The 23982-nt window shown below is 37.3% G+C and overlaps 1 protein-coding gene across 1 annotated transcript; it reads right to left on the bottom strand.

Moving 5' to 3' along the window:
- Positions 1-5869: 5869 nt before the first annotated feature.
- sstr2a (somatostatin receptor 2a) lies at positions 5870-22570 on the bottom strand. The gene is made up of 4 exons (XM_059324632.1): positions 22128-22570; positions 14774-15447; positions 13247-13572; positions 5870-10718 (listed from the first exon to the last, which is right to left on the bottom strand). Exons 2-4 carry the CDS (start codon positions 15159-15161, stop codon positions 10287-10289), a joined length of 1146 nt encoding a protein of 381 aa, XP_059180615.1. The 5' UTR covers positions 15162-15447; positions 22128-22570; the 3' UTR covers positions 5870-10286.
- Between the last annotated feature and the right edge of the window lie 1412 nt (positions 22571-23982).

The raw sequence follows: 23982 nt of genomic DNA, 5'->3' as shown, positions 1-23982 counted from the left end.
TCCTTTATTTCCTTTGTCTGATTCATCTCAGCCCCAATAAGTTTATTAAGTCATAAAACCAGATAGATGAAATAGATTTCATATCAACCAAAAAGGTTTACGTATGAAAAAAGTTGACAAAGATGAAAACGAAGGACGTTTTCACTATAATTTTAGTTAGTTTTAGTTAGTTTTGTAACCACAAAATACAGTTTCAGTTAGTTATCTTTTTTTTTTTTTTTTTTTTAAACTCTCCGTTTTATTGTTATTTCAGTTAACGAAAATGTTTTTGCAATTCTAGTTTTCATTCGTTTTGGTAACTATAATAACCTTGGACTGAATGGTCAGGTAGGGGCCTGCTCCGCCTTCGAGAAGGAACCAGAAATGACATAGTCACACTGGTGATATAAAAGTCATGGAAGTTAAGTGATGTTCCTTAAAATAACTGACTTTTGTTTTCACACAGGACATAAAGCCCAGTCTCCTAGGTAACAGCCCAGGGTTGGTTTGACCCTTTCAACCACTCTAAAAGTGACTTTTTTGCTTTATATCACTTCATTTTCACACTCAATAACGTCACTTCAGCTTCGGCATCGCTCATGATTACTACGGCAACTAGAGGGCGCTGCTAACAAGCCAAGTTAATGTATCAGCCCATTGAGTGGGCTGATAACAACCTACAGGCTCCTACTCGCCCATATTTATTGGATAAAAACCACTGATAAATTACCATTAAATTGTGTAATAACATAAAAATTGGGTGCAAAGTTGCATGTATTGTTGCTGAAGCTGTGGGACTGCTCATTGTCCCATTGAATCATGGAAAAAATTATTAGACAACCCTTGTTTTCTTCAATTTCTTGTTCATTTTAATGCCTGGTACAACTAAAGGTACATTTGATTGGACAAATATAACGATAACAACAAAAATAGCTGATTAGAGTTTAATTTAAGAGCTGATATCTAGACATTTAACATGGTTTTCTTGATAATAACCAAAATCATTATCATGGTTTTCTTAATAATAACCCAGAGGTGGGCAACCTGAGGCTCTGGAGCCACATGTGGCCGTCTGCAGTGGCTCCATGTGTCTGTGACAAAATAATTATACAAAATGAATTACTGATTCCTTTACATTTTTGTTTTTATTTATAATTGGCATCGGCCAATTGGAATTTGTATTCTTCAATTGTAAAAGTGTGCAGCTAATACATGGCAATAAAAAGTCAACTAAAATGTGCATCATAGCTTACAAAACTTACGAAAGTCTACGGTCTGATGCCTTAATCTTGATATTTTGTCAACTTCAAGTCTAGTTTTGAGTTTTTCTAGCTAGGCAAGCTTTCCATTCCAAATCTAAGGTAAGATATTTCTTATAATGTCATATTATTAAATGCTCATTAAGGCCTATTAGTAATGTTGATAGGCTAATTTAGCTGAGCAGATGGTTTTATTTTCATTGTTTTGCTCAACATAAACTGAAAAAAGAAAATAGTTGAACCAACTTAATTGAATTGTTTCATTTGGTAACACCTAAATGAATTAAGTTCTTTCAAATTAATTTAGTAAGTTAGATTAACACAATTGATTTTAAATTAATTTGAAAGACCTTAATTCATTTAGGTGTTACCAAATGAAGCAATTCAATTAAGTTGGTTCTTTTTTCAGTGTAAGGTTGCCGACCCCTGTAATAACCAAAATCATTATCAAGAAAACCATGTTAAATGTCTGGATATCAGCTCTTAAATTAAACTCTTATCAGCTATTTTTGTTGTTATCATTACATGTGTCCAAAACAAACAACCTTTTTATTGTACCAGGCCTTAAAATGAATAAGAAAATTAAGAAAAACAAGGGTTTTCTAATCATTTTTTCCATGACTGTATATGGGTCCGACAGCTAAATAGTCTCAAAATACACACTGCAGACTTGCTTCTTAAATAATGGTGTGATAATGCTGCAGTTAAAGAATGGTGATCTTGAGGCACAAACACAACTTCTTCACTTCTTGGGACTATTGGGACTATGGACCAAAGGGACCAAAGGGATGGTGGACCAATGCTGTCCTACAAAGTCTAACTGCAGTAACTACACAAAAGGTCAAACTGAGAAAAACTGCTTTAAAGTTTTTAAACGTTTTTTAACTGATCAGCCAAATTGGTTATAGGTAGATAAGTGATATGACACTTATTTCTACATGTATTGATGATGTCATTTTTATGCTCAAACATCATGGTGATTTATTTGACCATTGACCCCAAAAACGTAGTTAAACATTGCTGTAAAAGGTTCTAATAGTAATAAAAAAACAGAGTGCAGTAACTACTATAATAAACATAAAAGAATAAACATTTTCAAATTGATTTTCTTATAAGTGAATTTAAGTGTTTAACTTGATTCAAATATTTGCATATTTTAGACTTAATATTATAAAGAAATGTTATATGTTTGTCTTAATATAATTTTTTCGGTAACACTTTACAATAACCATCATTTATAGATGGTAAATAGACCATTTATAAATGGTAAATAGATTTTTAATCATCATTAATAAACCGTATATAGGCCATTTAGAGTGGTGAATAGAAAATGTAATAATGTTGAACTATAATTTATAAATGCCAAATAGATTTCTTTACCATAAACAAACATAATTGTTACTTTATTAATAGCTTTACACTCATTATAACATTTTTAACACCATATTAAGTATGTAAATAATTTCAAAAATTATTCTTATACCTTTAAGAAATTGCTTGAAAACATTTAAAGATTAAATATGTATAGACTTTTATAAATGGTTAATAATAATTGGTTTATAAACCATCTATAAACATCACTTAGATGGTTATTGTAAAGTGTTACCATTTTTTCTCACTTTTTTCCTTGATCACTATCTAGATAATAATTTCCCTATCAAATAAACGTATAATTTCTATTATTTTCATGTTTAAATTAGTATATATATCCAAAGCAGACTGTGGTAAGTGCAATTACTGCTTGTTTTTTAGTTGGATTTTGTGGTTTTTATATAAATATTTCTCTGAAATAAAGCAAAATTGAAATCTAAAACGCTGTCACAAGATAAAACAGACATCAAGGAGTTCATTTTTAGTTATAACTCAATTTGGACCAAAAATATAGTTAATGCAGATAGGTTTTGTAGGACAGAATGGCATGGCACACTAAAGCTGAAGCCAAGTACATCTCTGTACCTTTTTATTCTGAAAGCGTACCCAGCGAAACATTTGGCCAGCCAGTAAGTGTGTAACACTGGTTTTGGTTAGTGAGGTGGACACATAAAGTGGGATACACAACCCTCCCCATGCAAGAACAAGCAGAGGATACCACAAATACACAGAGTTAATATTGAACGGTGCATCCTCAGGAGAGCACGTTCTAGCCCTTCGCAAATGAACTTGTGTTTCCAAAAAAGAAACAGAGCTGTAGAACCTGATAATGCAATAAATTCCTGATAATGTAATAACCCCGATAATGTAATAAAAATCTGCACTTGAGTCCATTGAAAATGTAATAAAACTTGATAATGTAATAACTTCCCGATAATGTAATAAAGCATTTCCCAATAATGTAATACACTTTTTTACCAATAATGTAATAAAGTATAACATTAATGGAAGGTTTTTGATTAAATCAAAGATGGCGGAAAATCCAATATGGCCGAAAAACCCCATTGAGGATGCATTGAGCTGGGATTGGCCCAAGGGTTCCAGTGATACATCCTTTGTGAAAAACAGATGAACGGGTCAAAAGTGAATAAACCTTCAACTTTGACCTGTTGGTGGCGCTAGAGCTCTTGAGCTAGAGTTGATACACAGTATCACCACTTGAACCCAAGTAATGGGTGGTCTGCTGATACATTATTACAATATTGGGGAATTATTACATTATCAGGACTTGTGAAATGAAGGCTAGCCTGATAATGTAATAACCTCCCATTAATGTTATACTTTATTACATTATTGGTTAAAAGTGCATTACATTATTGGGAAATGCACTTTATTACATTATCAGGAAGTTGTGACATTTTCAGGTTTTATTATATTTTCAATGGACTCAAGTGTAGATTTTTATTACATTATTGGGGTTACTACATTATCGGGAAGTTATTACATTATCAGGTTCTACAAGAGCGCAATAATTCGGAGGTTTCCCATTCCTCCACTTCTTCCATTCATCTGTACACTATACATTAACAGGGACATTAAACTGTGCCCTTTTCACATTTGCCGCTAAATTGTGCCCCTTGGACAAAGAGCCATGTCAACCCAGATGACTTCTTCAGAATAGGAGCTAATTTAGAAAGATAATTAAGTCTTGATTTCACAAAATTACAAAGGAAGCGGCGACTACGGGCACAGCCTCATTACCTCAGCTGTCCTTTTAGTGCTACATTTACACTGGTTTTGGCACAAACCATCTTATCAACATCTACTAAACATCAGAATGGTCCATTAAGTACATTAAGTCTAGTGAGTATATGTCCAAACGGCCAATGACAGGAGCTGTGTGTGTCCTTAATTGTAGTTCAGTTCATTTCAGAGGTTGGTTGGCTGTAAAATGTGTGTCAGCTCATATTATTCTTCACAGTTAATAACACAAAAGAAATTGAGAGAGAGGAACAGATAGGACGGAGCAAAAGTAATTAACTGTGGATGATGAGAGAATAGTTCCAGCACTTCAGGCTTGAAGGCGCTAAATACCTTAACAGTAATTGTGAAATGAGTTTCTCACACGTTTGCCAGAGTATTCACAGGAAAACAAAGATATGCCGATATAGCATGTTTCAGGGTCATTTAAAGGGAAGGGAAAAGTTTTAATTGGATTGATTCTTGCTTTGTTTTCCTGAATGAGTGAGGTAATTATCTCATTAATTGAGAAAAATAACATTTTTTCCCATGAAAACTTTTCTCAGAATTGTTTTTTTTCAGAAAAATAGATCATAAAAGATTATATATCTTGTTTTATCAGAGGTTTTTTTTTGTCATTTTTGAGATTTATATCATAAATCCAGAAAACAGGAGCAGATTTTTCAGTTTTTCTTTGTGTAATAACCAAAATGCAAGCCTAACATGTTTCTGGTTGCAGCCTTTTGTCTTTCGATGTGTCACATTACACACATTCACAGTCCACTGGGTCAGTATGACACCTTTATGCAGAATTGGTCATCCTCATCACCTTCTGCATTACTCAGAAAAGGCTGCAGGAGTTTACGTCTGTAAACAGCATGTGTTTCTGTCTTTACATTATATGGAACTGTACCTAAACGTATGGGTAACACTTTACAATAACCATCATTTATAAATGGTAAACAGATTAATGTTTAATCATCATTTATAAGCCGTTTATAGGCCATTTAGAATGGTAAATACATCATTTATTACTGTTTAACTAACTAAATCATTTATAATTGGCTAATAGATGGTATATTAATGTAAGTTTATAGTTACTTTACCATTAACAAACAATTAAATTATAATAAATAGTTTATTAATAGTTTTAGTTTCACTCATTATTACATTTTTAACACCATATGTAGTATGTTAATGATTTTGAAATTATTCATATACCTTTAAGAAATTGGTTGAAACCATTTAAAGCAGGGGTCTCAAACTCAAATTACCTGGGGGCCGCTGGAGGCAGTATCAAAATGACCAAAAAAAGACACAAAATTACTAAAAAAAAAAAGACACAAAATGACAGAAAAAAACTAAATTACTTAAAAAAGACACAAAATGACCAAAAAAAGACACAAAATTACAAAAAAGACACAAAATGACAAAAAAATACACAGAATTACCAAAAAAATACACAAAATTATTAAGAAAGACACAATATGACAAAAAAAACCTACTTAAAAAAGAAACAAAATGACCAAAAAAGACAGATAATTACCAAAAAAGACACAAAATTATTTAACAAAAACCAAAATTACAAAAAAAAAGTATAAAGGGACCTTCCACACACAACACGGTAAAGTGCCATTCATAAAAAACTCACATTAAACTTTCATATCAAGTTCGGGGCCACAAAATATTGTCACGAGGGCCGCAATTGGCCCGCGAGTTTGAGACCCCTGTTTTAAAGGTTAAATATGTATAGCACTTTGTAAATGGTTAATAATTGGCTTATAAACCATCTATAAGCATTACCTAGATGGTTATTGTAAAGTGTTACCAACGCATGCATACAAATGTGAGTCAGTTTGTGTTGCTATGTGTTCCACAACCAGCAGCAGTGACAGCAGAGACAGATTGCCATGAAAAATGATTTTCTGCAGTAACCTCCCGGGACAAGTGCTGTCTGACTTCTCATCTCTTTCGATTGGACTGATTGATGGCTTCTAACTTGACCGATATACTGGGACCAAATGAATCTGACACCACACCATATGGTGGATGACCTTATTCCTATAGAGGCTCCTCAGTTGTTTGACAAATCTCCTGGCAACCAGGTGTAGCTCCATCATGGAGGTCCGTTGAAAACGTCACTGTGCACAAAGAGCCTGATAACTAAAACGGAAGTAGATGTCTGCTGTGGGTGAAGGCTCACTGAGTCAGCATTAATGGAGTGATAAGGTTTCCACATGCATTATTGTGACAAGGCTTCTTTATGTAGCTCTTCTGTCTCTTGCTCTAGTAGGAAGCTGGAGCTTAGTCAAGTTAGCCCAATGAAGCAATCTGCTAGCTAATAACCAGCTAGCTAATTTAACCCTTTGATGCACAACATGGTCTAAAGTGACCCAAGTGAGTTTTTATATTCTATATCTTTGCAATAAATTAATTTCATCATTCAGTATTGCAGGTTTTTCTCAAATAACTTGTTTTTGATCAACATACATCCTCATTTTTTTTCATTTCTTACTTTTTGAATAACAACCCTTTTTATCACTATGTTCTAATGCACGAGGTCATTTTTGACCCATGTTGTCATCAATTCACCAATCACTAATTTAAAATCTGACAAAGAAGACACAAATATTAACTATCCTATTTTGTTAAATTGGTGTTTTTCCAATGGAAATTATTATTTGGTGGATCTAATAAGTCTAAAATGTTAAATATGTGATTTTCCAATGTAATCTGGTGGTTCTAACAACTCTTTTAAAATTAAACCTTAAAAATAAGACATAGTTACACATATACTCAAATTGTTAATTCAGTGTATCACTTTTTGTATGACTATGTTTCTAATGCACAAGGTCATTTTTGACCCATATTGTGAATTAGAAGTTGTTTATATGTTGTGCATCAAAGGGTTAAAAATATGTATAAATGTCAATTTGTGGTAGTTGAGGTTACAGGTTGATAACAATATCTTTATTGGAGCTGTTACAGTCTGTACAATAGACCCTTTTACAATTTCTAAAAATGATGACATAAATAAGGATGCTCATGCCAAATGCTTAGCTTGGTTGCCAGGCGAAAAATAACATGTAACTAGTTAAAAAAAAATATGATTATAAAAGTTAAGAAATGCTTAGAACTGCTTTATTTGTGGTCATGTACAGAATGTCAAATTCCATGAGATTTTGAGATTTGAAATTAGCATTACAAACACAAGCATTTTTGATTGGGTCCTCAGTCCAGTGGTAGGCAACATGTCAGTCAGCCATAGACATGAGTGACCATGTTCACTTGTGACTCAGCAGAACAAAACATGTAGGTGTCTAAAAAAACCCTTAATGTCCACTTTAATCGGTTTTAAATTTGCATTTGTGTTATGTTTATTATCTACACCAACCATTTAGGGAAGTTACTGTGAGCAACCTCGGACTAATTCAGGTGAAAGTCACCAGTTAACATGGTCGCTCAAACAAACCAAAACACCAGTTGTTCTGAAACATTGTGATTCTGTTTAAATTCTGTAGAACTTGAATCTTGTTGTAGTATCAATTCTTACAACTGGATTTACAATAACCATGCATTTGGGGAAGATTTCGACTGTAAAAGGGTCTATATACATTTAAATTCTGACCAGTGACTAATAGGGTGTCTGTAAATTCAACCTGATGCTCTAAACCAGAGATGGGCAACTGGAGGCCCGGGGGCCACATACGGCCCGCACCCTCACTTGAAGTGGCCCTTTAGTACAACTACATGCATTTGAGCATGAAATTGTAAAAGTGCAGTGTAAAAATGCACAAAATGACTTCTTGCAATTAATGTTGGTCTGCTGTTCTTTGCACTGAAAAAAAAGAAATCACAGTTATTATTTTTTATTTGCTTCAACCCCTTTGTATTCCTATTTATGCTGTTATACATGCATTTGAGCATTAAATATATTAAGTTACTGCACTGTAAACATATTTAAAATTGCAGTTTCATCATGTCTGGTTAAGCACTGACCTATATGTGGCCCTGTGGTAGTGTCCATGAAAAAATGTGGCCCCCTCCAACATTTAAGTTGCCCATCCCTGATCTACACTAAAATGAAACCACAGTTGTTTGAAGACTGTGAACACTGTTTTGTTTCTTTATGAATTAAGAAACTATTAAGTTTAAATGGATGAAAGCCCATCTAGTCCAAGCTGCTAACATTCCACTGACAGACTGATTATTCCATTAATCAATCCGGCATCCTGACACTCTTGTGTCTCTCAGCCACTTATTATTAAGAGCATATAGTGCAGTTGTAAGCCCATATATATATATATATATATATATATATATATATAGCTGCTGCTGCTGCTTAATGTTTTCAGTATTCATCTGGTTTAATGAGTGCCACTGAGAGATGCCTTCTGTCAAGGGCACTTAAGCGGTTTGTGGTAGTTTTTATACACATACGTGAGAATACACTTTCAACAGTTAGTCGCCTTGGTGGTAATGTACTTTGTGATGAGCATGTGTAGATACTGAAGGCTGAAGCACATTAAAGCACTGCAATCTTTATCTGTTGTAACCTCATTAAAAACTAAATATACACAGTTATTTCTTTCTACCCCCCGCTCTATGTATGTCCTTATCCACCGTCTCTCTCACCATCTTTGACACTTTCTGCCGTCTGTGAAATTGAAGCAATTTTGTAAGAACACGCTGTCTGAACAAAATGTGAATCTGAGGGCTGTGGCCACCTCTCAACATGAACTCAGGAGGAAATCTTACTTTGTCAAAACACAGCAATTTACACAGAGAAATGGGCTCTTTACAACAGCACCGCTGGCAGAGGGAGCAACTGTTGTTAAGACTGGGATACAGTGAAGAGTAAAGTACAAATGGTACAGAATTATACAGAAGGGAATGCCTTTGAAATGTATTTGGGTTCTGACTTTGGTCGTCCATGTCAGGAACATTTCCCCAGGTTGACTGAAAACCATTTTGTATATACAAGTTGAAGCTGTTTTAAAGGGAGCAAGGTCAGACCGGTCGGCAAGATGTTTTCCCATCTTTCTACCCAATCAATAATCCAGGAGGTTCAGTTTGAGATTTACGGATCAATGCAGCTCGGAAAAAGCAGAAAAAACGACCTCCTTCATTCGTAGTAAATAAGATGTCGTGTTGGGAGGGCTTTGAAATTTTGTTGACATGTTGACATGTAAAACCAGGCAATCATCTTCTATGTTTTTAAACATGACCATTTTCTCCTTTGGCTTATGGTTTTTATCTTTCATAGTCTCTATAGAATTACAGTGCTGGCTGTTTTCCACTGAAATGTTCGGCTGACTTCTTCAGCAGTATTTCCATATTTAGAGAAATCAATGCCGACCCCTTTATAGCACTGAAAACACTCCATCAAAGAGAGCATGGCTGGTGCCCAATCCCATCAAATCTCTCTCCACTATGGGTGAACAAGCCCCAGTATTTCTCCAGTGGATCCGCAGCAGTCCATTCTCCTGCATTCTGCGTCTTGTTTCGATTTTGGTTCAGTCTGCATGACTTCTGACAACTCAATAGGAACCTTAAAATGGAAAGCATGAGCAGCCATCTTACTTGTGAATGATTTCAACATCACTTGTCTCTTCCGTACGGAAAATCACTCCAGTCAAGATACATTTTGCTCTGCCTCAGGGTAAACCAGCTCAAGTTGCCTCATTAACTCAAATATCAAGAGTTTTGAGCAGAAGTCAATGTACTTTCCCTGACCTCTGAAAACCCCTTACAAAATTGTTTATTTTTCACTTAGACTTTGTTCATGTGTCAATGTCTATGAGCAGCAGCTATAACATCCTCCTCCTGCCCCTGCATCTTTGAACAGGGGTCAATGGCAGCGTACTGGCAGCTCATCAGCCTGGAATCTCCCAGTCCCACTGCTCTCCAGCCTCCCTGGAGGTTACTGGCTCCTCCTCAGATGCTGGTCTGCAGCTCCCCATTGAGCAGGGCAGCATTGTGGGTCTCCAAATTGGCGTTGATGATGGCGGCATCATTAACCATCCTGCTCCTGTCCGCCCTGCTGTCACTCCGCTCTATCTCGTCCAGTCCTGCCACCTTTTTCAGACACAGGACGTTCTGAAAGCTCTTCTTGAAGTTGTCCGACAGGAAGGCGTACAGGATGGGGTTGGCGCAGCTGTTGGCGTATCCCAGCACCACTACAAAGTCGAAGGCGCTCTTCACGGCGGAGGTGGGCTTGATGGAGCCGGTGACGGAGGCGACATTGAAAATGAAGAAAGGCAGCCAACAGAGGACGAACACTGCCACCACGATGGACACCATCCTTGTCACCTTACGCTCAGAACGCTTGCGCTTGGTGGAACCCACCCGCATGCCAGATGACTTGACCTAGCAAAGGAATAAACTGTCAGTGGCTTAAATTTTCCCAAACATAAAAGCACAATGTTTACTCAAAGTTAGGGCTTTCGCAGGTCAACAACAGAATATGCTGTATAAGGGCGTTTCTATTTAGACCTACCTGATCTCACGAAATTACGTAAAATGGCCACGACTTCTAGGCTTAGGGCAAAAAACTTTCTGGTAAGACATTATAAAAGACAGTTTAAAAAGAAAATAAATGTACGTAAATGGTGGAAGTGAAGTTAGTGAAGTAAGCCACAAAAGGTACAAAAAACCTAAGTTATGTTTTTTTTAAAAACGCAAAAAAGGTAAGTTGCGTAAAAAGGCGTTTACTTTTATTTTCACCCGGGACAAAAACCCTGTTGGGTGAAAGTCAGCCATTTGTAACCCCTTTCGTGAGATCAGGCTGATTTAGATAGATATACATAATATTAAAGCAAGTTGCCAAGCGCAAATTTCACAAAAATCTCTGTTGTTAGCTGTTAGTAACAAGTTAGCACAACAAGCTGGTTAGCTTGGGAGTCAGTTACACAGTGGAAATAGCTAATGATTTACCATGGCAGCCTACATGTCGAAGTATCCTTGAGCAAGATACTGAACCCCAAATTGCTTCCGATGCTGCATTCATCAGTGTGAGAATGAATTCCCAATGGTGGCAGGTGGCACCGTTTAGGGTAGCCTCTGCCACCAGAATGAATGTGTGTGTGAAAGGGTGAATGAGTCAGTCTGTAGTGTAAATCGCTTTGAGTGGATCGCAAAGCGACTAGAAAAGCGTTATATAAGTGCAGGTCCATTTACCATTACCAAGATGTGGTTTTATGTGAGGTCCTGTGCTGGATCATTTCTTGTTCAGGAACAGTGACTTTAATAAAAAAGACATAATTGCCTCATATCAACTGCAACCCCCTGATCAAAATTGCATTGTGGAAGACTTTGTGATATCAGCAAATATAGTATCGTTGTCCAAAGAATTGATATCACATTGTGATTTATACTCGATCTTTATGCAAAGCTGAGCTAACCGCCTACTGGCTTTAGCTTCAAATTTAACAGATAGGTAAAGGAGTCGTAACCATATCTAATCTATCTAACTCTTGGCAATAATTTGATTAAGTCTGTTACCCAAATATCGTACAAATACTACTCCCAGGAAAAATTATAAAAATTGTAACATTGTGATTTAAGAGCTTGAATGTTAGCTAGCTAGCTTACAGGGAGAGCTTGTCTATGTTCCCCGGGTCCTATGTTCCCCTCTTTGTATGAGACTTGGGAACATAGGACCCTTTTTGGGAAAAGCGGGGAAAAAGGGTTCTATGTTCCCCGGTCTGTTACTTTTTTCCACCATTACTGCCAAATTCCATGGAAAATAGGCCTATGTAGGCCTACAGGCTGTTTGACGCACATATGCAAATAACCTAACCTAAAAAGCTAAGCCTAGATGCAAGACAATATGATTAGGGGTGGGAATATACAAACATGAGTAATCTTAGATTTAATAAGCAAAAAAAATGAACTTTTTCCTTTTAGGGTTAGGGTTAGGCCTATTTGCCATGGAATTTGGCAGTAATGGTGGAATATGTACACTGCAAAACAAGCCAACTTGTATTTTTTGGCCTAAAACAGTGATTTAAGTTGGTAAAACTTGGAAATATAAATTATTGACATTTATGGCAATAATGTAAGTTAGCACAACAAAGGAAGCCAGTTGTCTGCTCAAAAACAAGTTGGTGAGTTGTTGTTACTTATATCTTTAAGTTGGGGTTCACAACAAGGGACAATAGTTCTGATAACTCTTATTTCTTTGTTGTGAAATTCGGTCATTAGCGAAAGCTAGCGGCTAACTGATGCTAGCGGCTAACTGATGCTAGCGGCTAACTGATGCTAGCGGCACTGCCATAGCTACAAGAGTCTATGTACAAGAGTAGCTATTAGCGTATCAATGCTAACTCAAAATTGTGGTCGCAACATTAGCTGACTTTTCATAGCGGCGTTACAATTGTGCCAATTCAGCACATTGCAGAAGTATGGATTAAAAGTTATTATAACTTAAAATGTAAAATTATAAGTTAGTACAACTTAAAGTTGAGTTGACAAAAATCTGAATTCAGAGTTGAGCAAACTCAAAAACAAAACTTAAAATATTTAGCTTAATTGTCCAACTTAAAATTTTATCAAAGTTTGTTGCCTTGAAATTTTGAATTCACCCAACTTTTCTTTTTTTGCAGTGCAACAGACCGGGGAACATAGGACCCTTTTTTGGGAAAAGCGGGGAAAAAGGGTCCTATGTTCCCCAGTCTCATACAAAGAGGGAAACATAGGACCCGGGGAACATAGACATGCTCCCCTTACATGTCGAGAACCAAGCAAAAATGATTATTAGAGGGAAACCAAACATTGTCAACTTTGGATGCTTGATCAACATTTTCGTCCTTGAGCCGGTAATAAAAGTATCTTGCTATACAACTCAGAGGAAAATGGAGATGGAAAAGCTAAAAATAATCTTAACAATCTCTCACCTTGACTATTATGAGCAGGTAGCACATACATATGACTGACAGTGGCAGAAAGAATCCGATTAAGAAGGTGTAGACTATGAAGGCTGTGGAATAGACGTCCTGGGGCTCCGGCCACATGATCCCACACACTGGCACCTTATCAAGGCCGCTGAAGATCATAGCAGGTAGGATGACTAACAGGGACACACCCCATACCGTCAGGTTAATGAGCTTGGCCACACGCGGTTTCCGCCATTTTGTGGACTTAATAGGGTGGACCACAGCCAAGTACCGATCGATGCTCATCACCATCAGACAGAAGATGCTGGTGAACTGATTGAGAGAGTCTGGGGAGGGGGAGAGGAGAAAGAAAGGTAAAATGAGGATGTGTATCAACCGACTGTATCACTATATGGCAATGCTTGTTCCTTTCATCTAAACAGGAGGTGTAGAAATTGTTATAAAGGTTGTTGTTACACAGCTAGATTGTACTAACATAGTTTGAAATGCAACTTCTAATCACTGATAGCCTTGTTTAGTTTGGGGAAAAAAACAAAAATTGCTTTTCACTTTTTCTGAAAGCCTTTTTGTGGTTTTCTTTTTTTTTGTAGTTGTTTTTTCTCTTTGTTGTCATTTTGAGTCTTTTTGTAGTTTTTTTTTTGTCTCTTGGTGGTCATTTTGATTGTAGTTGCTCTGTAGTCATTTTGTATCTGTATCTGTTGTATTTTTGGTACTTTTGGTAATTTGTGTGTCTCTTTGTAGTGGTTTTTTGTCTCTTTATTATCATTTTGAGCCTTTTTTTTAAACTTGTTTTGTCTCTTTGTTGTCATTTTGGGTCTCTTTGTAGTTGTTTTGTGTCTTTGTAGTCATTTTGGGTCTCTTTGTAGTTGTTTTGTCTCTTTGTTGTCATTTTGAATCTGTATTTGTTTGTTTTTTTGCTACTTTTTATATTTTTGAGTCTGTGTAGTTGTTTTTGTCTCTTTGTAGGTGTTTTGTATCTCTGTATTTTGAGGCTCTTTGTAGTTGCTTTGTGTCTCTTTGTAGTGATTGTGTATCTGTATTTGTTTGTTGTTTTGGACTTTTTATATTTTTTGTCTCTTTGTAGTTGTTTTTTGTCTCTTTGTTGTCATTTTGGGTCTCTTTGTAGTTCTTTTGTCTCTTTGTAGTCATTTTGAGGCTCTTTGTAGTCATTTTGAATCTGTATTGGTTTTTGTTTTTTTTTGCTGCTTTTTATATGTTTGTGTCTCTTTGTAATTTTTTAAAGTTTTAGTGTTGTTCAACTCAATCTCTTTGAGTGACATTTTGCAGGTCCTCCATAATATGCGTTAAGACACATAAACGTTTTTGAACAAAACCTTTAATTTGCAACTGAAGTCGTAACATTTAACAAAGTATAAATGTTTATCTGGGTTTTTTTTTCCATCTCAACCACAGCAGGCAATGTTTCTCAGACAATGTGCCTCTTGAGGAGGCCAACAGGGTTTATTTGCCTATTGAAACTGCTTCTGCTTTCTCAAGAGCACCATTATCCTTCTGCTCTAAACTTACCAACAGTCATGATCACCCTGCACAGCACCTCTCCAAAGGGCCAGTGGACCAGAGCCAGCTGCAGGGCGATGAACGGCAGGCTCATCATGAACAGAACATCCGCCACGGCCAGGTTCAGGATGTAGATGTTGGTCACCGTCTTCATTTTGGCGTAGCGCAGGATGACGTATATGACCAGCGCGTTGCCGCACAGCCCCACGGAGCAGACTATGAAGTAGATGAAGGTGATTACCACTGAGCTGGTCTTGTCCTGGTGTCGCTCCCTGGTCTCAGTGAAGTTCAGATCCAGGTCGGACTCGTTCCCCTGGAGGTAGCTGTCGTACAGGAGGGGCTCGGGGATGGAGATGTTGGGGGACGTCGGGAGAAAGGGCCACTGATCCAAGGCCATGATGGCTGGGAGAGGTTCAGGCTATCAAAGGGCTAAAGGTTTCTACAAATGGCAAAAGGTAAAGGTGCTAGCATAAAGGATTTGTGAAAAAAGTAGATATTATTGGGTTGGATGTTAGACAGTAAAGGGACAAACTAGAAGATTAGTCTAGGGTAATAGGAATTTGAGACTTTAGGGTGTAGGGATTTGGGGCTCTGGGGATCGGGACGACTGGGGATTCTCCTTACCGACGAACCACAAGTGTCACATCCCAGCTGTAGAGAAACCGAAAAAGAGCAAGATCCATCTATGGAGAGAGAGACAACAGACAGAAAGAACAGTAAGTCTGGCTGAGAAACAGAGAATACTCTTTTCACAAATGATAATAGTGCTTCAAGATCCATGGCAACAGTTGCAAGGTTACTTTACATAACTGCTTTCACGCCTTCAATCAAAGTAACACGTAAAAACTGTCTCCAGAGACAACAGAATAATGTCCTTTGAATGTTTAGTACCTATTATCATATTGTATTCTCAACACGGCAAGCACTTGGCAGAAAGAGACATGGAGGAAATGCCAAGATGCCAATCCAGCCAAGTTGACATGATGTGAAGCACACTGAAAATAACTTTTTCTCACACAGCAGAGGAAGACAGAAAAACTGCAAGGGTCATAGGTGAGACGCCAAAAATGACACCTTTCACAGTAATAATCACAACTTATTTGGCATTTTGTGTCACTGTCAAAGTTTTGCTTCACTTTTCTTGTCTTATTGTCGCAGTTATTCCAAAAATCCAGGCTTAGTCGAAAAATAAGGTTCTGAGTTTTTATTCTCCTCCTCACCAGGTGCAAACAGTGCCAATATGTCAACCTGGTCTCACAGAAATCCGTGAAATAGCCACGGATTTCGCTTAACTCAAAATCCGTGGAATAGCCACGGATTCGCTCAAATTTCCGTGAAACTGACACGGATTTCGCTACAATGCAAGTTAATGCCAGTCATATCCTGTGGCTATTCCAACATACAAAGTGATTATGTACATTCACTGAGTGAATATTTAGAAAATAAAACATATATTTCTCGCTACAAATGTGATCAAAATCCATTTTTATGCAGAAACTAAGTCAAAATATTGATTTTTCACTAAAAATGAGAGAACTGTCCGCCATGTTTTTTGTTCTGACCACCGGGACCTTGAAAGTCACGTGACTTGGAACAAACCAATAGCCACGGGATATGACTGTCATTAACTTGCATTGTAGCGAAATACGTGTCAGTTTCACGGAAATTTGAGCAATTCCGTGGCTATTCCATGGATTTTGAGTTAAGCGAAATCCGTGGCTATTTCACGGATTTCTGTGAGACCAGGTTGCAATATGTACAAACCAAACAAATGATAAACAAATAAAATAAAGTAAATGAAGCAAAAATGCTCTATATACAATTACAAAACAAAAAGAAAGAAAACAGAAACGACTTCTTCAATAACTCGACTTTTCACAATATTCCACAAGCTTCTTAATTCACTGTTACCTCCTGTGTAACCAACCACACTCGCTCTTTTAACACACTCCTAATGCTACACAGACACAAGTCAGGCCAGGTGTGTGCACATGTGTGTGCATGATTCTCTCATGTATGCATACATGCAGAAAGGTACGCCTGAGCCAGAGCACGACGTGGGCGCTGTGCTGCCGGAGACAAATGTTTATTCAATTGATCTCGGGGACAAACAGCTCTGGCTCTGTGGCAGGATCGCTCAATCTTACTCTGCAGTGACAGCAACAGGGACAATGGTCCAATGCTTGTTTTCATTATTTACCAGAATTACATGTGATTCATGTTGGGCCATTTTGGATAGTCCACTTTCTGCTAATGAGAGGTTTTATGGGTAAAATGAGTTGTCATCACAGAATAGGACTGGGCCTATATATATATATATATATATATATATATATACACACACACACACACACACACACACATATATATATATATATATATAAAAGGCTATTGTATGTATTTTAATATTGATGTCAAAAAACCAGCTGGTTTTATGGGTAAACTGAGTTGTCATCACAGAATAGGGCTGGGCACACACATACACACACACACACACACACACACACACACACACACAAACACACACATATATATATACATATATAAAGGCTTTTGTATGTATTTTTATGCAAACTTTTAATATTGATGTCGAAAAACCAGCTGGTTTTATGGGTAAACTGAGTTGTCATCACAGAATAGGGCTGGGCACACACACACACACACACACACACACACATACACACACACACACACACACACACACACACATATATATATATATAAAGGCTTTTGTATGTATTTTTATGCATACTTTTAATATTGATGTCGAAAAACCAGCTACTTATCATCCATTTTGCTAACATGGAGTAAACAAAATGAGCTTTACCATGTGGTTGTTTGATATATTATTTACCAAACTACCACAAAACATCCTATACCATGATATATATTGTTATCAATATATGAAATTACCTGTATTGGAATGGAAGATTTTGGCCCTATTGCCCAGCCCTACATTTGAAGACTCTACTTGTGTCTATATGTGCTGCAAAGGTTCCACTACTCAGGAATATTGTCATTTAAAATAATCTGTGAGGTGTTTTTCCTTAATCACTATTGATTTTATAAAATGTAAAAAAAAAGATGGATATTTAACAACCAAGCCTGGCCAATACTATTCCCTTAATGGCCATTCGCCTCTGAAACAGTGATCCATTTCCACATGAGTGCACAAAATAACCATCAGTATATTGAGGGGGTGTTGACTCAGACAGCTGCAAGGCTGGCATTTATCTGCTAACCAACCTTAAACTAATAAACAAGATTCATAGCAGAATTTGGAGGTCAAAAAATAAAAAATATTATTGGATGGAAATTAAGTCCCAATGTCTGCTGGGATTGGTGTCACCCACATGACACTACTTAGGATAAACAGTAACAGATAATGAATGAAGAAATTAATACCAATAAGGTCAAAGTTTAAGTTAAGATTTCATCGCTGTTTAATTTGAGTGCAGAAATGGTTGATCCCACCACTTACAATTCAAACCACTTGGACTGTCAAAACAATGCACTGTAAAAAAAATAAAAAAAATCTGTTTAATTTACGGTAAAATAACGGCAGTTGTGGTTACCAGAACATCACTACAGTGAGTGTAAATAAATGTAAATATCATCAAAAACTGTAATTTATACTGAATAATCCCATTACTTTTAGGATAATTGTGTCATCATGGTGTTTCTCCATTCATTTTACATACATTTTTTATGTTTTTACAGCGAAACTGTGTGTTTTCTACAGTAAAATTCAAATGTTTTGTGTTTTGTGCTATTCTTTGATTTACAGTAATTAAAAGTGTCTACTACGGTGATGTACAATGTTTAATTTACGACCTATTTTGGATGCAATTTGACAATTTTTACAGTGTGTTAGTTAAGGTTATAGTAAAAAATAATGCCCCCTTATTTATTTTGGGTCCCAGATGATGAAATGTTGAAAAGCACACAGATGAGCTGTTTGTTTATTGGGCCACAGTTCTGTGTGATTTTTGCAGTAATTCATTTTCATACCATCAGAGTACTTCAAGCCAGCTATTCTCAACCTTGGGGTCGGGACCCCAACTGGGGTCGGGAGATGATTTCTGGGGGTCACCAAATCATTTGTTTTTAGTCTTTTTGGTCACTTAATGTCTTTTTTTTGTTCATTTTGTGTCTTTTAATGTCATTTTGTGTCTTTTTTTATCATTTTGTGGTCAATTTGTGTCTTTTTTGGTAATTTGGTTTCCTTTTTTTGGTCTTTTCGTGTCTTTTTTTTGTCATTTTGTGTGTCTTTTTGGTAATTTTGTGTCTTTTTTTGTCATTTTGTGGTCAACTTGTGTCTTTTTTGGTCATTTTGTGTCTTTTTTGGGTGATTTTGTGTCTTTTTTTGGTTAATTTGTGTCTTTTTGTGGTCATTTTGTGGTCAATTTGTGTCTTTTTTGGTCATTTTGTGTCTTTTTTGGGTGATTTTGTGTCTTTTTTTGGTTAATTTGTGTCTTTTTGTGGTCATTTTTTGTCATTTGGTGGTCAATTAAAGTCCTTCTTTGCTTAATTTTATGTAATTTTTAGGTCATTTTGTGTCATTTTTTGATCATTTTGTGTCGTTTTATGGTCAATTTGATTATTTCTTGGGTAATTTTGTGTCTTTTCTGACAAATCCCAAAGTATCAAGTTATTACTTTCCAAGGAGTCTCTGGCTTGAAGCTGACTGTTACACACTCAGGAGGTCAGAATGGACCTTTAAACTGATAGCAAAGGACTTAGATTAAAAGTACCAATAAAATATAAAAAATATATATAAATGCACAGACAGAGAGATGTTTTAGTTGTTGTCTGCTTCATTATTTGTCCAAAATTCATCGTATCAACTGAGTTTGTATGATCTGAACTGTGAGATTGTGTTCAGTGAGACAACATGATGTTAAATTGGGGGTCGCGACTCAAAAAGGTTGAGAACTACTGCTTCAAGCAACAAATATCACCTCAAAGCAAAGCACTAAAGCAGCCAGCACAGCCCCCCCGATGCTGTGAGGAGCGACCAAATGCACCACGCCACAATGGAACAGGCGTTCAGACGCAGCCTGGGTAAGAACCTGTGACACACTAACCAACTCAGTCACTACATGGTTTCAATGGACTGCAGGGCAGATTCACAGGATGAGGACACAGGGTTTGATAGTGTTGGCCGTTATTGCATAACAGCAGTGAAAAATACAGTCATGGAAAAAAATCATTAGACCACCGTGTTTTCTTCAATTTCTTCTTCATTTTAATGCCTGGTACAACTAAAGGTACATTTGTTTGGACAAATATAATTATAGCGACAAATAAAGCTGATAAGAGTTTAATTTAAGAGCTGATATCGAGACATTTTCTATGGTTTTCTTGATCATGATTTTGGTTATTATTATGAATGTTTCCATGACTGTAGATGTAAAAATGACCAAAAAAGACTCAAAATGACAAAAAATAGATGTTAAAATGACTAAAAAATGACACAAAATAATCGAAATAGATACAAATTGACCAAAAATACAACTAAAGGTACATTTGCTTGGCCAAATATAATGATAGACATTTTCCATGGTTCTCCTAATTATGATTTTGGTTATTATCAGAAAACCATGTTAAATGTCCAGGTATCATCTCTTAAATTAAACTCTTATCAGCTATTTTTGTTGTTTTTATTATATTTATCCAAACAAATGAACCTTTAGTTGTACCAGGCATTAAAAAGAACAAGAAATTAGAGAAAACAAGGGTGGTCTAATATTTTTTTCCATGACTGTATGTAGGGGACGGAAAAGTTCAAAATGTATCCAAAAAATATTTAATTATCTTGAATTGCATTTCATTTAGATTACATAATCAAAAAGCATGTAATTAATTAAAAGAGTATCTGTTTTAATTGCTTGACCACCCTTACAAACCACAATATAGTCTGAATGAAAATGGTGTCTGATAAAATCTTATTACTTTAAGTGTGGATTTCTAACTCTGTTGGCCCTTAAAAACACATCAGTGGAGCTCATTAGGAAAGCTGCAGGGAAAAGCAATCTGCACTAGTAAAACATCCACTGATGAAAAGCTTCATAGTGTTATTTGCTCATAGAAGGAAAGCTAATTACTGCGTGTATTATTTGGTAACATCTTTGAGTTTAATTATCAAGCTGTATTATTAGGAGTAAAGGGACATTTGGTGCTATATTAAAACCTTTTCAATTGAAAACGGGCTCACAGAGATCCATAGAGGAACCCAGATTTAACCCTACAGAGCCAAGTTATATTATTTGATACACAAGTTTTTGAGACCTACATCATCAGTGTGTTTTTATTTTTTCCCTGAAAAACCTGATGTATACGTGTGTTGAAGATAAACAAACTGAGCAATAAATGGCACCAAAATACCAGATGTAGCAAAAATATATGCAGGTTCCACTGGTGGATCGGTCGTTGCTGCGTGAAAACTTCATATCTGCAGATGTTTTTGCTTGTTATATGGAAAAACATTTTTTTGTATGTTTGAGGAAAATGTTAAAAGGAAAGTCAAAGTCTTAATAGGTTAAAAAAAATATTAGGTTTTATATGTTTTTGTTAGTTCAAGAAAAACAAAATGTGAGTAACAAATTGCACAAAAAGACCCGATGTATCAAATATGATACAAATCAGAATGCATATATGCAAATCGATAGGGTTTTTTTTTTGTCACCATGTTCAATTATCACTCCAGTTTTTAAAAAAATATAATTTTCTGGCAGTTATTTCATGGTTCAGGCTTTATAGGGTTAAGGATGTCTGTCAGCAGCTGTATGACTGTGTGAGTGGATGAAATGCTGCCAGAAAAGCAGCTCGGCTTCATGCTGCTTCACCAACCTGCAGGCTGTGCGTGATGAATGTCCAGCTCCACGGGAGACTTTGTGTCATTCACAGTTAAGTGGAAACCCCCCCCTCAAATAATAACCCCCCCCCCCCCCCCAAATAATCAATTCTTCTCAATTGCATTTTCCATAAAATGGCTGCTGCAGGCTTTAAACCTTTGACCTCTTAATTAAAAGACAAACTCCATTACCACAGCTCCCATTATTCTGCATGTTTCTCCACTGTGCCTGCACCTGTTCCAATTATTGCTCCATACACCTCTTCTGATAGGCACAACTACATATTGGAAGGCGCATAAAGCACATGTTGGGAGTCATTTAAATCCGTTATCGATATTTGGATACAAAATAACCTCTTCGCTATGACTAAAGAGTACTTCTTGGTCATAAAAATGTAACTTTTATCAGGCAGGATTGCCTTAAAGTGCGCAAAAGCACCCCAAAGCCCACACAGATACGCGCAAATGTCACCAGAACCGTAAAAAAATGCGTACAACATCACTTACTTTTAGATTAAAATGTGAAAACTTCTTCTTCATATCAAGTCCATCGTGGTAAGGTGTCCCTCGGCTGAGAATTGAAGTGTCCAACCGCTCCGGAGCGGCGCTGATCTGCTGGAACGCTGCATCCCGCCAGCCTCTCCATCCACCTGCTCCCCGGAGTATTACGCACACTGCGCCGGCGTTCAGCCGCCCCCGCGCCCCCTTAACAACCAGAGCTGGTGTTTATACTATGTCTCTCAGGTCATTTTCATCATTCGTTCAAGTCCGAGAAAAAATGTGCAAACAGAAACTTTTGGCAAAGAGCTTCTTTCAAAAAAAAGAAAAAGGAGAAGCTGTAGTGCGCTCTCAGTGCGCTGCGTCCAACGGGAAAGTGCTGGCACCGACCGACGAGTCAGGGAGCCGCGGGACGCACGACTGCACCGGAGAGAGAGAGAGGGAGAGAGAGAGAGAGAGAGAGAGAGAGAGAGAGAGAGAGAGAAAGAGAGAGAGAGAGAGAGAGAGAGAGAGAGAGCGTCACCCTGTGCGCGTCAGCGTCCAGCTGCCAAATTGGACTCTTTTCCTGACGCCTCGTGTCACCCTCCGACTCTAATAGTCTCTTCAATCAGCTCCAATGGAAATGATTTCAAGTGTCACCCTGGCCTTCCACGCGCACATCGCGGTCGGTGGTGCACTCGGATCTGGAAGGATGGCTCCCAGCAGACCAGCTCTCCCGTCTTATAAAGGAGGAGTAATGAAGCAAGTGCAGATGGCGGGGGGCATCCTCCGCGACCTCTCCATGAGAAAATGACCCGCGACATAAAAGTGCTGCTATTATTGCAGCCAGCTGTTCTCCTATCAAAGATTAATAGTTCTATTTATGTCCAAAATGATAGGAAGAGACCGAAGTACGAGCAGAACGGAAGAGTTTGTGGTGTTGTGTGCAGAAATCTCCATTCATGTAAAGCAGTGTAGAGTCAGGTGTGTTTGCTGCAGCAGTCTGAGGTCAACAGGTTCTCTGGTTGACTTGTGTGTCACTGAGGACCAAGTCTGACCTCATTTTTACATGATCAGCAAAGCCAAAGTGGTTAAAGAAGCAACATTCTGGCTTTTCAACATCATTAAAGGAACACTCCACCGTTTTTTCATATTAAAACATGTTATTCGGTCAAGTAAGACGAGTTGATACAGACCTCTTGCGTCTCAATGCGTGCACTCAATCGCCCTGGCGCGCGGCGCCACTTGGCTAGCACTTAGCTTAGCCCAGTTCATTCATTAGGATCCAAACAGATGGACAGTTAGAAGCGACCAAACTCCTCCACGTTTTCCCTATTTAAATACAGCTACACGAGTAGTTAAACGACCAAGTATGGCGACACAAAATAAAACGTGGCGCTTTTCTAAGAGGATAAAAAGGATAACTATAATGTATGGCGGAATAACACTTGGGAGCACTTCGACTCGGCGCAGTAATATCATCACTCCTGAGGGGAGAAGATTTTTCAGGAGTGATGATATTACTGCGCCGAGTCGAAGTGCTTTAACTACTTGTGTAGCTGTATTTAAATAGGGAAAACGTGGAGGAGTTTGGTCGCTTCTAACTGTCCATCTGTTTGGATACTAATGAATGAACTGGGCTAAGCTAAGTGCTAGCCAAGTGGCGCCGCGCGCCAGGGCGATTGAGTGCACGCATTGAGACGCAAGAGGTCTGTATCAACTCGTCTTACTTGACCGAATAACATGTTTTAATATGAAAAAATGGTGGAGTGTTCCTTTAAAGAAGCAACATTCTGGCTTTTCAACATCATTAACCCTTTGATGCACAACATGGGTCAAAATTACCTGCATTCATTCATTCCCCATGTTTTTAATGCTGGCTGTG

This window comes from Centropristis striata, chromosome 21 (assembly GCF_030273125.1).
Source record: "Centropristis striata isolate RG_2023a ecotype Rhode Island chromosome 21, C.striata_1.0, whole genome shotgun sequence".
In the NCBI taxonomy this organism is placed as follows: Eukaryota; Metazoa; Chordata; class Actinopteri; order Perciformes; family Serranidae; genus Centropristis; species Centropristis striata.
Note: the sequence above shows the minus strand (reverse complement) of the source record. Positions and strands in the feature narration are given on the sequence as shown.

What these genes read in the sequence shown, in the direction of transcription:
- sstr2a (XM_059324632.1), bottom strand. Translation starts at nt 15,161, where the DNA reads ATGGCCTTGGATCAGTGGCCCTTTCTCCCGACGTCCCCCAACATCTCC. An exon ending in CAGGGTGATCATGACTGTTG is followed by an intron (nt 13,573 to 14,773) that starts GTAAGTTTAGAG and finishes CCCCCTCCCCAG; the next exon opens with ACTCTCTCAATCAGTTCACC. An exon ending in ACCTGCTCATAATAGTCAAG is followed by an intron (nt 10,719 to 13,246) that starts GTGAGAGATTGT and finishes TTCCTTTGCTAG; the next exon opens with GTCAAGTCATCTGGCATGCG.